General features: G+C 39.7%; 1 protein-coding gene across 2 annotated transcripts in view; it reads right to left on the bottom strand.

Moving 5' to 3' along the window:
• Positions 1 to 3,713, bottom strand: part of SOX30 (SRY-box transcription factor 30) — a 30,036-nt gene extending 26,323 nt beyond the window's left edge. For both annotated transcript variants that reach the window (XM_046000286.1, XM_046000287.1), the window contains exons 1-2: positions 2,699 to 3,713; positions 673 to 912 (exon numbers count right to left, since the gene is read on the bottom strand). In XM_046000286.1, coding sequence (XP_045856242.1) covers positions 673 to 912; positions 2,699 to 3,713 — 1,255 coding nt within the window. The remainder of the gene's footprint in view (positions 1 to 672; positions 913 to 2,698) is intronic.
• Between the last annotated feature and the right edge of the window lie 10,364 nt (positions 3,714 to 14,077).

Raw genomic sequence — 14,077 nt, 5'->3', positions numbered from 1 at the left:
TGTTTCAAACTACATCATGATGAGGATAAATTTGGCAATTAGAAGACATAACTGTGTTCTGATAACCATATAACATCAAAATGGAGCATGGTGCCAATCCCTGCATTCTCATTGTCTTTAAGTGTATGATGCGTATTTGTTTCTGTTGCTATGATTTTAACTCTTCATTTTCTAGTATACTTGCAAAATTGTAGACTTACATTCTGGAGTTTTACCTTCATTAAATTCATATCTGTATATTTAATCAAAACCACAGTAAAAGGGGTGCCTGGGTGGCTCAGTGGGTTAAAGCCTCTGCCTTTGGCTCAGGTCATGATCCCAGGGTCCTGGGATCGAGCCCCACATCGGGCTCTCTGCTCAGCAGCTAGCCTGCCCCCCCCCCGCCCCGCCTGCCTCTCTGCCTACTTGTGATCTCTGTCTGTCAGGTAGATAAATAAAATCTTAAAAAAAAAACACACACAGCAAAATTATGTCCCCCGGTTTGTTATTAGTTGGCAAATATGAGACCAGATAGTCCTCTACTTGCTTCTATTTAAGAAAATGTATGGCCTGTGTCAATTCCATCATTACTATACTATTAGCCTTTATTCTTGCACTTTATTCTATGCACTTTTGTCTAATCTTTACCTAAATAAATTTAAAAGAAATTAGAACGAAGTTTCATTTGATTACCAGGAAATTCCTCTCTGTGCTTTTCTTTAATCTTTTGTGCTTCATCATAATAGGGTTTCTTTTGTTCTTCACTAAGTTTGTTCCACTCTAACCCGAGCTGGACACTGATTTCTGCATTGTTGGCTGCTGGGTTAGCTTTAGCTAGTGCTGGCCGGTGAATCCTTGCCCAAACCATAAATGCATTCATGGGTCGCTTCACATGACCATTTCTGTCCTTACTGAAGGGAGTATCTGGTATTCCTACATGACAAAAATTAAAAGGCTGAATTAATGTGCCATACACACAGACGCAAACACAATGTTAAAATGAAGTGCACCTTCATCTGTATTTATTTTTAACTGGAGGAAATACAAAGAACTGCCAGTATTCCAGAATGCCTCATAACCCCTGAACTCAGCATTCTAAACTATAGCTGAGAATGACTCTTCTTTTCCTCAAAAAAGTAATATTGTTGAAGATATTGTAGGAGTGATAATGTTGAAGACACAGTAAACTGTTGGCTTATTACTTCCTTGGGCTTTGGGAATACCTCTGCCAATAGTTAACATTTAGTTTCTTTCCCACTTAAAATCTTCTATTACTGGGGAACAGGAACTAGGAATTATTCATAACTATAATCTTACCACTTGCTAGGTGCTCCCTAAATGTTTAAAGGAACTCATTTACATGCCCCTATAGTGTCCATTAAGTTAAAATATTTGTAATATACAATATTCTATTTCATTATGAAGGTGAAGCTCTTACCAAAGTGGGTGATTGACACTAATCCTATGACCTGGGAGAAAAAAAATAAAAGAAAAATAATAAAAGTGACTTTTAGAGAGTCATAGAACCAGGTGAAATTACAATAAAGAAAGGTTGCAAAATTCACACCTCTCACCTAATTCATATAAACTTCTTATATTGTCTCTCTTTATTTTAGTTACTTATTATACAAAATTTTTTTAGATACACAAAGGATTAAATAAGTATTATAAAGAAATCTTTCCCTTTCTCTCCTTTAGAAAATGAAGTTATTAAAAGCAAGAGGGTGACATGGAAAGGAACAGCAAGGAAAATAAGAAAATAGCAAATATTAAAGTGAATAAAAATATGAACTGATGGTATGATTTTCCATGATATTCATTGGCATAAAATTATCTGAATTAAATCTTAAGAATTTCCTAACTATATATTTGTAAATAATTAGTGACAAAATATCTATTTGTAGTTGTTATTGCTAACTATAGTCATTTTTGAAAACAATTTCTAGCTTATTCTATCTTCGTTTTCTGTATTTCTCTACATTCTTAGCTTTTAGAATACTAAAGTCTTACATTAACCATGTACTGTTTTCTTAGAAAAATGGTTACTATTCATTTTTAAAGAAGAGAAATCATCTCCAAATTCAGTATAAACTTTCCTATTTGAGTATAAACATTTTTTCATTAAACACTATTTAAAATTTTCTTCTTGGGGTGCCTGGGGGGCTCAGACTATTAAGCATCTGCCTTTGGCTCAGATCAGGATCCCAGGGTCCTGGGACGGAGCCTCAGGTCCTGCTTCCTGCTCAGTGGGAAGTCAGCTCTCCCTCTCCCTTTGCCCCTCCCCTCGTTTGTGCTTTCTCTCTCTCTCACTCACTCTCTCAAATAAAATGTTTTTAAAAATAAAATTTTCTTCTTGATACATGTAAAAATATTGAACTAATACAATAAAGTGTAGCTTAGAAACTGAGGGCTGAAATAACGGTGTTTATAGTGAGAATATTCTTATTTTGTGTATAAACATTAGTCACCTCTAAATCTCATCATTCACTGGGCCTTAAAATAGATTTTTAGAAAAATGTTTGGGAATCTTAGAACATCTTAGTGTATTTTACTGGCATGCGTACAAGTCAATTGGAAGTGATACCTGTGCAGACTTTGCCCTGTAATGAATCAGTTCCATGATTTTATTTTTCTAGTTTAGGCTTCTGAACTGCTGACATGTCAGCTATGGGGCAACATGGACGAAGTTTGAAAACCAGATTCCCCTGCCGTCTAATACCTGCATCTGAGGGAAGCACGGTGAGCGGGACATCTTTGGTTTCAATTTTTACAGAAGGCTCCAGTAAGGACTGCATTTTAATAGGCACTGGTGTCAAGGGGACCTTGGTCAACCTTATCAGCTCTGAAGGCGGAGGTCCCTGAAATTGGATCCGGGCCCCAGGGGGGACCGTGTGGAGAGTCAAAGGGATCCTGAGGTCTTGCTGGTGTGGCCCAAAGGCACTGGATGGCTGGGCTAGGATGACTTCTTTGCTGCCATGGACCAGGCCATTGGACGCGGGCTCCGTGCCCAGCCTGCAGTCCTCGCGCAGTCTCTCGGGCTCCTCCGTTTTGATGACTCCTTCTCTGATGGTCGCCAGGTTTTTGCCTTCCCCGCCTTTCACCACGTCCCTCATGACCTCCTCCGCCTCCAGCCTGCCCTTCTTCTCGTCCCCTCCGTGGCAGTCGAGAGCTGGCCCCGGGCCTTCTACCTTGGCCGCCCTGGAGGCCCTAGGGCCTGCTTCCACAGGCCTTCGCGTCCCGGCGGACGGATCCAAATCGGGCCCCTGCTCCTGCTTCTCGGCCTTGACCTGCAGCGCCCGGGACTGCGCCGGGTGCAACTCCGGTCGGCAGGGGGCGCCGTCGGACGCGGGCGGAGGCGGAGGCGGCAGCAGCAGCAGCTCGGGCCTCAGCTGCAGCAGCCGTGCTTGCGCTGGTGAGGCGACGACGCCTTCGTCCCGGGCCTGAGCCAGCGGTGGCCCCGGCGGCAGGAGCAAGACCTGCTCCGGCTTAACCTGCAGCAGCCGCCGCGCCACGGGCTGTACACCCGACGCCTGGGCCTCCCCGCACGACGAGGCCACTGTCGCGATGGCGGCCGCGCACGGGGTGGGCGGCGACGGGGACAGCTCTGCGGCCGCAGCCCTAAAGGAGGCGCCCTCGACCGGCAGCTGTGGGGGAGCAGGGCGGAGCGGGCGCGGCGGGGTCGCCCGCGGCAGTTGGCGCGGCTGAGGTTGTGGCTCCGGCCTGGCTCTCTCCATGGGGGGAGGGGGACGCCCCGGCCCGGTCCCGGCCCGGATTGTGAGCTCAGCCGTTTGTTGGCGACCTTCCCCCTCCCCCTTTCGGTTAAGACCCTTCCAAGGTCCTTGCTACCCAGAACCCTACGCGGTTCAAAAAGCGGCCCTCCGTCTTGGTCTCGCCCAATCTCAAGCGTCCCGATACCCTCGGCCCTCCAATCACAGGCGCATTCTGCGGCGCTTCCGGCCCTCCGCTCTCTCCTCGTGCTGGGCCCTCGAATCACCCGCGATCGCCTGGGCTGTGGCACGTGCTGCCCATTTTCCCCCTCTGACTTTGCCTCTCTTCCGGAGTTCTCATCCGGCCGTTGTCCTTAGTTACCCTTCCCCCGCCCGGAGAGCCGACAATGGTGTTGCCCAGGAGACGGTGCGGTTCCACGCCACTGACCTCCGGAGGATAAAGTCCAGTGAGTCCTGTACGCGGCCTGGGGAACCTGGCCTTGTATGTGCCATTTGCTCTGCCGAGTACACGGAAGGCTCTGGGCATCACTGGGGGCCTTTGGATCCACACCAAGGGGAAAGGGGGGAGGCTTTGTAACTCCCCCTTTTGTACAATAACTGTACTATTCAACTTTGAATTAATCATAAGGTTCTTTGGGCCCTACTTGCAGAAACGCATGCCAAATCCGTCTCCTTCTTTGGCCTTCCACCACCATTACTCTGTTCCAGGCTTCCATCTTTCGCCTGGATACTGCCATGGCTGTGGGAATAGTCTCCATTTTCACCCTTGTTCCACTATGTTCCAGCTGCCAGAGATCTTTTTTAAAGTGCAAATATAGTTCTGTTCTGTCACACCTCGCGCTCCTAAATATTCCCATGGCTCCCCACTGACTGCATGATAATGGTCTAATATGCTTGCAAAGCATATAAAGCCTCAAATGGCTCTGGCTCTGTGGACTCCAGCCACCCTGGCCACTCATCTTTCTACCTTAAGGGGCTTTGAACACTGTTCCTCTCTTGTGTCTCCTTGCCTCCTGCTGCGCATTCTTAAAATTGCAGTCCAAATGTCACTTTCTCAGAGAATTCTTATTATCTGATTCTGAAAATCAGGTCAGATCTCCCTTATGCACTCGTATGTCCATCACTTCTTTGTGATGGATGTGATCACTTAAAACTTTTCCCACAATTCGTAATTATGTGTTCCTTTATGTCATTATTCTACTGACTCCACTACTTGACTATAAACTCCTTGGGGACAGGCAGTGTTTTGAATCCTCAATGTTGACCCAAAGAGCCTGGCTTTAGTAGGCATTCAGTGAATACTTGTTAGATAAATAAGGACTGCCATAGTCTAATAATAACATAGTAATTACTACCTATTTTAGGAGTTTACTCTTATCCTAGGCACTGCTCCAAGTCCCTTCCATGATTATGCTTCTCCTTTTCTAGGACTGTGCTTATTTTCATCAAGAAAAAGAAATAGTGGATTAACATTTGCTACATTTCTAAATGATGTCCTGACTAAAAGCTATAGATTTATCTTGAGGCAGATGATTTTTGCAACCAAGACAAGTTATCTTTCAAAGAACTGCCCAGTTCTCTAATGACCTGTTGTCAAATGTGACAAACAGGAGTTCTTATACCTGGCAGGTAGACAGGGCAGTGGCTCTCCTACTTTATTATCTTGGAACCCTTTACACCCACAAAAATGATTGAAGATTCCAAACAGCTTTTTTATCAATATTTGTAGTTTTATTTGCCAATATGGTTTTACTTATAAATATTTGCCGTATTATAATTAAAAACTAAGGACTTTAAAAATGGTTATCAATTCACTTAAAATATCAATAATAAACCTAGTATATATTAACATAACACAATTTTATGCTAAAACTATGTTTTCCTCAAAATTAGAAGAGTGGCATTTAAATCTAGTGTCTGGCTTAATTTTTTAAAAAAAGAAAAGAAAACAGTTGGAGTCTCATGTCTGCTTCATGCAGCCTGTTGTGATTTACATGTCGTATGGAATGCTTCACTGTGCATTCAGGAGGGAAGAAGTGATAAAGGCAAATATTGTCTTAGAATTACTGTGAAAATATTATAAACCTACCAGACTCAAAGAATTGGTCCCTGAATCACCCCTTGAGAACTGCTGAACTAGGGTTTAAATAGAAGAGCCAACTATGTGACAAAGAATGATAAAAGAGACAGAGAGATAAATCAAGTTAGTGTTGATTTTGTGCATGAATAGTTCATATTCCAATCTGAGTTAGTAACCTAGAAAGCTGATATGACAGTCCTGTGTAACAGCAATGCAAATAGTATACAGGGAATATATTTTAAGCAGAAAGCAGTCTTTTTTTTTTAAAAGATTTTATTTATTTATTTGGCAGAGAGAGATCACAAGTAGGCAGAGAGGCAGGCAGAGATAAAGAGAGAGGAGGAAGCAGGCTCTCCGTTGAGCAGAGAGCCCGATGCGGGGCTCGATCCCAGGATCCTGAGATCATGACCCGAGCCGAAGGCAGAGGCTTAACCCACTGAGCCACCCAGGTGCCCCAAAGCGGTCTTTTTTTTAACAAAAAATAGCTCCTTTGTCATTCGATTTCTATAAGTTTACAATTAAATGTACAGTTTGATGAGTTTTAGTGAATTTATAAAGTTGTATAACCATCACTACAATCTCATTTGAGAACATTTCCATCAACTCAAAAAAGGTCAAAAGTGAAACCTGAAAAACTTTCATTTCCATTTGTAGTAAATTCTGCCCCACCTCCCTCCAACCCCAGGTGCTTTCTGTCTCTGTAATTTTCTCTTTTCTTTTTTTTTTTTTGAATTTTATTTATTTGACAGAGAGATCATAAGTAGGCAGAGCAGCAGGCAGAGAGAGAGGAAGAAGCAGGCTCCCTGCTGAGAAAGAGCCTGATGTGGGGCTCGATCCCAGGACCCCAAGATCAGGACCCGAGCTGAAGGCAGAGGCTCAAGCCACTGAGACACCCAGGCACCCCTGTAATTTTCTTTTTTCTAGAAATTTCATTTAAACAGAATCATATGTAAGCTTAACTGTTGGCTTCTTTAACTTAGCATAATTTTTTTGAAGTTCATCAAAGTTGAATGTATTTGTAATTCATTCTTTTTTTACTGCAGAGTGGTATTCCTTTGTATGGAAATACCAAAATAGATATTTTGTTGTAAGATGTCTCTCATTGATATGGTTTATCTATTCACTAGCTGATGGGTATTTGGATTATTTCTAGGTTTTGGCTGCTGTGAACATAATGTCCATTCATATACACATATTTGTGGCACCTAGGAACAGAATTGCTAGGTTATATGATAAGTATATGTATAACATCTTATAAAACTGTCAAAGTGCTTTGTATAATGTATGTACCATTTTACATTTTCCACTCACAATATATGAGGGTCCCAGCTTCCCTGCTTCTTTCTTTTTTTTTTTTTTTTAAGATTTTATTTATTAGTCAGAGAGAGAGAGAGAGAGAGAGCACAGGCAGACAGAGTGGCAGGCAGTGGCAGAGGGCGAAGCAGGCTCCCTGCCGAGCAAGGAGCCCGATGTGGGACTTGATCCCAGGACGCTAGGATCATGACCTGAGCCGAAGGCAGCTGCTTAACCAACTGAGCCACCCAGGCGTCCCTCCCTGCTTCTTTCTAACATTTGGTATCATCAGTCATTTAAATTTTAGCCATTCCAGTGGGTATGTAGTATAGGTAGTAGTAAATAATTGTGATTTAAAATAAAATCACATTTTCAGGGGGTGGCTTAGTGGGTTAAGCATCTGCCTTTGGCTCAGGTCTTGATCCCTAGGTGTTGGGATTGAGCCCCATTTCGGGCTCCCTGCCTAGCGTGGAATATTGCTTCTCCTTTTGCTTATGCCCCTTCCCCAGCTTGTGTTGCTCTCTGCTCTCTCTCTCAAATAAATAAATAATTTTTAAAAATAAATTAAGTTACATTTCACAATAAGTAATTGTTACAGTGTTAAAATAAGCAACACTGAGTGTTTTTTCATATGTTTAATTGCTATTCATATATATTCATTGCCTAATGTCTATTAAACTTTTTGCCCATTTTTTTAGATTAGGTTGTTGGTTTTCTTAATTTTGATTTTTAATGGTTTTTTTTTTTCAAAGATTTTATTTACTTGACAGAGAGATACACAGAAAGAGAGGGAACACAAGCAGAGGGAGTGGGAGAGGGAGAAGCAGGCTTCCTGCTAAGCAGGGAGCCCCATGCGGGGCTCAATCCCAGGACCCCGGGGATCATGACCTGAGCCAAAGGCAGACGCTTAACTACTGAGCCACCCAGGTGTCCCTAGGGATTATTTTTATTTTAGGGTTTCTTACTATGTTCTGGATACAGGTTCTTTATTAGATACACATTTGCAAATATTTTCTTCCAGTCTGTGGCTTCTTTTCATTCTTTTTATTTTTTATTCTTAATGATGCCTTTTGAAGAGCAGAAGCTTTTAACTTCAGTGGAGTCTAATTTATCAATATGCCTGTCATCATATCTAAGAAATCTTTGCCTAACCTAAGGTTAAAAAGGTTTTTTTCTGAAAGTGTTCTGTCATACTGTCTTGATTACTACAGCTTTATGGTAAATTTTGAAATTAGGTCAAATAAGTTCTCAATCTTAGTTCTTTCTCAAAATCCTATTAGGTGTTTGGGCTTTTGGGTTTCCATATAAATTTTAGCATTAGCTTACAGATTCCCCCCCCCCAAAAAAAAACCCTTATTGGTATTTACATAAGAATTGCGTTGAATCTGTGGATCAACTTTGAGAAAAGAGATTATCTTAACAATATTGAGTCTTCTGATTCCCAGACTTAAGGCATATCTGCATTTATTTAGGTCTTTAGTTTTTCTTGATAATGTCCTGTAATCTTGGTGTACAGTCTGCACTTCTTTTGTTAAATTTATTCCTGAATATTTTTATACTGTTGTGAATGTAATTTTTCTTAATTTCATTTCTACTTGGTTGTATATTGATATTATATTCTTATTTTCTTATCTGTTGCACTGGCTAGAAGCTCCAGTCCAATGTTGAATAGAAGTGACAAGAGTGGATATCCTTGTTTTATACTTAATATTGAGGGAAAGCAAAGCATTGTCTTTCATCTTTAAGCATGATGTTAGTTGTAGGTTTTATATAGTTGCATCTCATCAAATTAAAGGAGTTCTATTACTTTGTTGAGAGCTTTATTATGTTTATTGGATTTTATCAAATGCATTTTCTACATCTATTGAAATGATCATATGACTTTATCCTTTATTCCATGGGTCAGCAACATTTTTCAGAAATGACCATATAGTAAATATTTTTGGTTTTGTGGCCTATATGATCTCTGTTGCAATAAATCAACTCTGCTCTTGTAGGATGAAGGTAATTTTAGACAACATATGAATGAATGGGCGTAATTGTATTCCAATAAAACTTTATTTACAGAAACAAAGACATACCAAATTTGGTCTGTGGGCCATAGTTTGTTGACTCCTGCTTTATTCTATTAATATATGCACTGAATTAAGTGATATTGAGATGTTAAGTTAATCCGGGTAAACCTTACTTGGTCAAAATATATAATCCTTTTTATACATTACTGGATCCAAATACTATTCTTTTTAGAATTTTAACATGTATATTCATGAAGGGTATTGGTGTGTACTTTTCTTTTGACATATTTGCAGTTTTGATGTCAGAAAGTATTCCCTTCTCTTCTGTTTTTTAAAGGGTTTGTATTTAATTGCTATTATTAATTCCTTAAATGTTGATAGAATTTACCAGTAAAGGGGCATCTGGGTGGCTCAGTCAGTTGGGTGTCCAGCTCTTGATTTCAACTCAGGTCATGGTCTCAGGTTCCTGGGATTGGGCCCCACATTAGGCCTAGCACTCAGATGGGAGTCTGCCTGAGGATTTCTCTCCCTCTCCCTCTGCTCCTCCCCCTGTGCACTCCTCTCTCTCTCTCACACTCTCTCTTTCTCTCTCAAATAAATAAATGAATCTTAAAAAAAAAAAAAGAATTCACCAATAAAGAAAGCCTCTGGGCCTCAACTTGCCTTTATTTTTCAGTAACCCAAGTAAATAATGTCTTTACTTGATATTGGCCCATTCAGATTTTGTATTTCCTTCAATCTACTTATTTGGGTTTGCTTTGTTCTTCTAATTCTTAAGTTGAGAGATTAGTTAATTGGATTTTTTTAGGTTGTTGACTTTAATCTTGTTTCCTTTTTTTTTTAAAGATTTTATTTTTATTTATTTGATTTTTTTAAAATTTTATTTATTTATTTGACAGACAGAGACCACAAGTAGGGAGAGAGGCAGGCAGAGAGAGAGAGAGAGGAGGAAGCAGGCTCCCTGCCAAGCAGGGAGCCCGACACGGGGCTCAATCCCAGGACCCTGGGATCATGACCCGAGCGAAAGGCAGAGGCTTTAACCCACTGAGCCACCCAGGTGCCCCTCTTGTTTCCTTTCTAATACAAGCATTTAAGACTATAGATTTCCTTCTGTGTACTGCTTTACCTGTATGCCATAAGTTTTGATATATCATGATTTTATGTTCATGCAGTAGGTATTTTTCTTGTTTATTTATTTATATATATATTTAAATTCAATTAATTAACATATAGTGTATTATTAGTTTCAGAGGTACAGTTCAGTTTTTTATTTTTATTTAAATTCAGTTAATTAACATATATTATTGGTTTCAGAGGTACAGGTCTGTGACTCATCAGTCTTCTATAATACCCAGTGCTCATTACATCATGTGTCCTCCTTAATGTCCATTACCCAGTTACCCTATCCCCCAACACCTCCCCTCCAGCAACCCTTAGATTGTTTCCCATGATTAAGAGTCTCTTCTGGTTTTTCTCCCTCTCTGGTTTAGTCTTGTTTTATTTTTCCCTCCCTTCCCCTATGATCCTTAAATTCCACATATCAGTGGATTCTTAAATTCCACAAATAAGTGAGATCATATGATGATTTTCTTTCTCTGATTGACTTATTTTGCATAATACCCTCATAATACCCTCTAGTTCCATCCCTGTCATTGCAAATGGCAAGATTTCATTTTTTGGTGGCCGAGTAATATTCCATTGTATATGTATATACCACATCTTCTTTATATATTCATCTGTTGATGGACATCTAGGCTTGTTCCATTTTGGCTATTGTGGACATTGTTGCTATAAACATTGGGGTTCATATGCCCCCTTCGGATCCCTACATTTGTATCTTTGGGGTAAATACCCAGTAGTGTAATTGCTGGGTTGTAGGGTAGCTCTATTTTAAACTTTTTGAAGAACTTCCATACTGTTTTCCAGAGTAGCTGCACCAGCTTGCATTCCCACCGACAGTGTAGGAGGGTTCCCATTTCTCTACATCCTCACCAACATCTGTCATTTCCTGACTTATTACTTGTAGCTATTCTGACTGGTATGAGGTGGTATCTCATGGTGACTTTGATTTGTATTTCCCTGATGCCAAGTGATGTTGAACATTTTTTCATGTGTCTGTTGGCCATTTGGATGTCTTCTTTAGAGAACTGTCTGTTCATGTCCTCTGCCCATTTCTTGATTGGATTATTTGTTCTTTGGGTGTTGAGTTTGATATGTTCTTTATAAATTTTGGAGACTAGCCCTTTATTTGATAAGACATTTGCAAATATCATTTTCCATTCTGTTAGTTGTCTTTTTTTTTCTCTTTCCCTTGCTGTGCAAAAGCTTTTTATCTTGATGAAGTCACAATAGTTCATTTTTGCCTTTGCTCCCCTTGTCTTTGGAGACATGTCTAGCAAGAAGTTGCTGCGACTGAGGTCACAGACGTTGCTGCCTGTGTTCTCCTCTAGGATTTTGATGGATTCCTGTATGACATTTAGATCTCTCATCCATCCATTTTGAGTCTATTTTTGTGTGTGGTATAAGGAAATGGTCCAGTGTCATTCTTCTGCATGTGGCTGTCCAATTATCCAATGTTGAGGAGACCGTCCCTTTTCCATTGGATATTCTTTCCTGCTTTGTTGAAGATTTGTTGACCATGGAGTTGGGGGTCCATTTCTGAATTCTCTATTCTGTTCCATTGAATAGATGTTTGTTTTTGTGTCAGTACCATAGTGTCTTGATGATTATAGATTTGTAACATAGCTTGAAGTCCAGAATTGTGATGCCACCAGCTTTGGTTTTCTTTTTCAACATTCCTTTGACTATTCAGGGTCATTTCTGGTTTCATACAAATTTTAGGACTATTTGTTCCAGCTCTGTGAAAAAAATTGATGGCATTTGATAGGGATTGCATTGAATGTATAGATTGCTCTAGGTAGCATAGACATTTTAACAATATTTATTCTTCCAACCTATGAACATGGAACACTTTTTCATTTTTTTATGTCTTCCTTGGTTTCTTTCCTGAGTGCTCTATATTTTTCTGAGTACAGATCTTTTGCCTTTTTGGTTGGGTTTATTCCTAAGTATCTTATGGTTGTGGGTGCAATTATAAATGGGATTGATTCCTTAATTTCTCTTTCTTCTGTCTCTTTTTTAGTGTATAGAAATGCAACTGACTCTCATAAGTCCAAAGACTCTCATAAGAGATGAGGAAGGACACTATATAATAATTAAAGGGTTTATCCAACAAGAATACCTAACAACTGTAAATATTTATGCCTGTAACATGGGAGCAGCCAATTATATAAGCTAATTAATAACAGAATTAATGAAACACATTGATAATAATAGAGTAATAGTAGGGGACTTTAACACCCCATTCATTGCAATGGACAGATCATCTAAGCAGAAGATCAACAAGGAAACAAGGACTTTGAATGACATACTGGACTAGATGGACTTCACAAATATATTCAGAACATTCCTTCCTAAAACAAGAGAATACACATTCTTTTCAGGTGCACATGGACTATTCTCCAGAATAGGCCATATACTGAGTTACAAATCAGGTCTCAACCATTACCAAAAGATTGGGATCATTCCCTGCATATTTTCAGACCACAATGCTTTGAAACTTGAACTCAACCACAAGAGGAAATTTGGAAAGAACTCAATACATGGTTATTAAAGAGCATCCTACTAAAGAACGAATGGGTCAGCCTGGAAATTAAAGAAGAACCAAAAAATTCATGGAAACAAATGAAAATGAAAACACAACTACTCAAAACCTTCGAGATGCAGCTAAGGCAGTCCTAAGAGGGAAATATATAACAATACAAGCCTTTTCCAAGGAACATGAAAGGTCTTAAATATAGAACCTAACCTTACATCTAAAGGAACTGGAGAAATAACAGGAAAAAAAAAAGCCTAAACCTAGCAGGAGAAGAAATTTAATAAAGATTAGAGCAGAAATCAATGAAATAGAAACCAAAAGAACAGTAGAACAAATCAAAGAAACTAGGAGCTCATTCTTTGAAAGAATTAAAAGATTGATAAACCCCTGGCCAGACTCATCAAGAAAAGAGAGAGGAAGGCCCCAAATAAATAAAATGAATGAATGAAAGATCACAACCAACACTGGCAAAATACAATTATAAGAACGTATTATAAGCAACTACATGCCAAAAAATTAGGGAGTCTGGAAGAAATGGATGCATTCCTAGAAATGCATAAACAACCAAAACTAAAACTGGAAGAAATAGAAAACCTGAACAGACCCATAATCAGCAAGGATACTGAAGCAATAATCAAAAGTCTCCCAATGAACAAGAGTCCAGGATCAGATGGCTTCCCAGGGGAATTCTACCAAACATTTAAAGAAGAATTCATACCTATTCTTCTGAAGCTGTTTTCAAAAATAGAAATGGAAGGAAAACTTCCTAACTCTTTCTTTAAGGCCAGCATTACCTTGCTCCCAAACCCAGACAAAGACCCCACCAAAAAGGAGAATTACAGACCAATATCCCTGATGAACATGGATGCAAAAATTCTCTCCAAGATACTAGCCATTAGGATCCAAAAGTACATTAAAAGGATTATTCACTATGACCAAGTAGAATTTATTCCTGGGCTGCAAAGGTGGCTCAACATCCACAAATCAATCAATGTGATATACTACACTAATAAAAGAAAGGACAAGGACCATATGATCCTTTTGATAGATGCAGAAAAAGCATTTGACAAAGTATAGCATGCCTTCTTGATTAAAACTCTTCACAGTGTAGGGATAGAGGAAACATACCTCAATATCATAAAAGCCATATATGAAAAGCCCACAGCAAATATTATTCTCAATAGGGAAAAGACTGAGAGCTTTTCCCCTAAGGTTGAGTAGACAACAGGGAAGTCCACTATCACCACTGTGTTCAACATAGTACTAGAAGTCCTAACCTCAGCAATCAGACAATAAAAGAAATAAAAGTCATCCAAATAGGCAA

The sequence above is a fragment of the Meles meles genome, chromosome 3 (genome assembly GCF_922984935.1).
Source record: "Meles meles chromosome 3, mMelMel3.1 paternal haplotype, whole genome shotgun sequence".
NCBI lineage: Eukaryota > Metazoa > Chordata > Mammalia > Carnivora > Mustelidae > Meles > Meles meles.
This window is presented reverse-complemented; position numbering and strand designations above follow the sequence as displayed.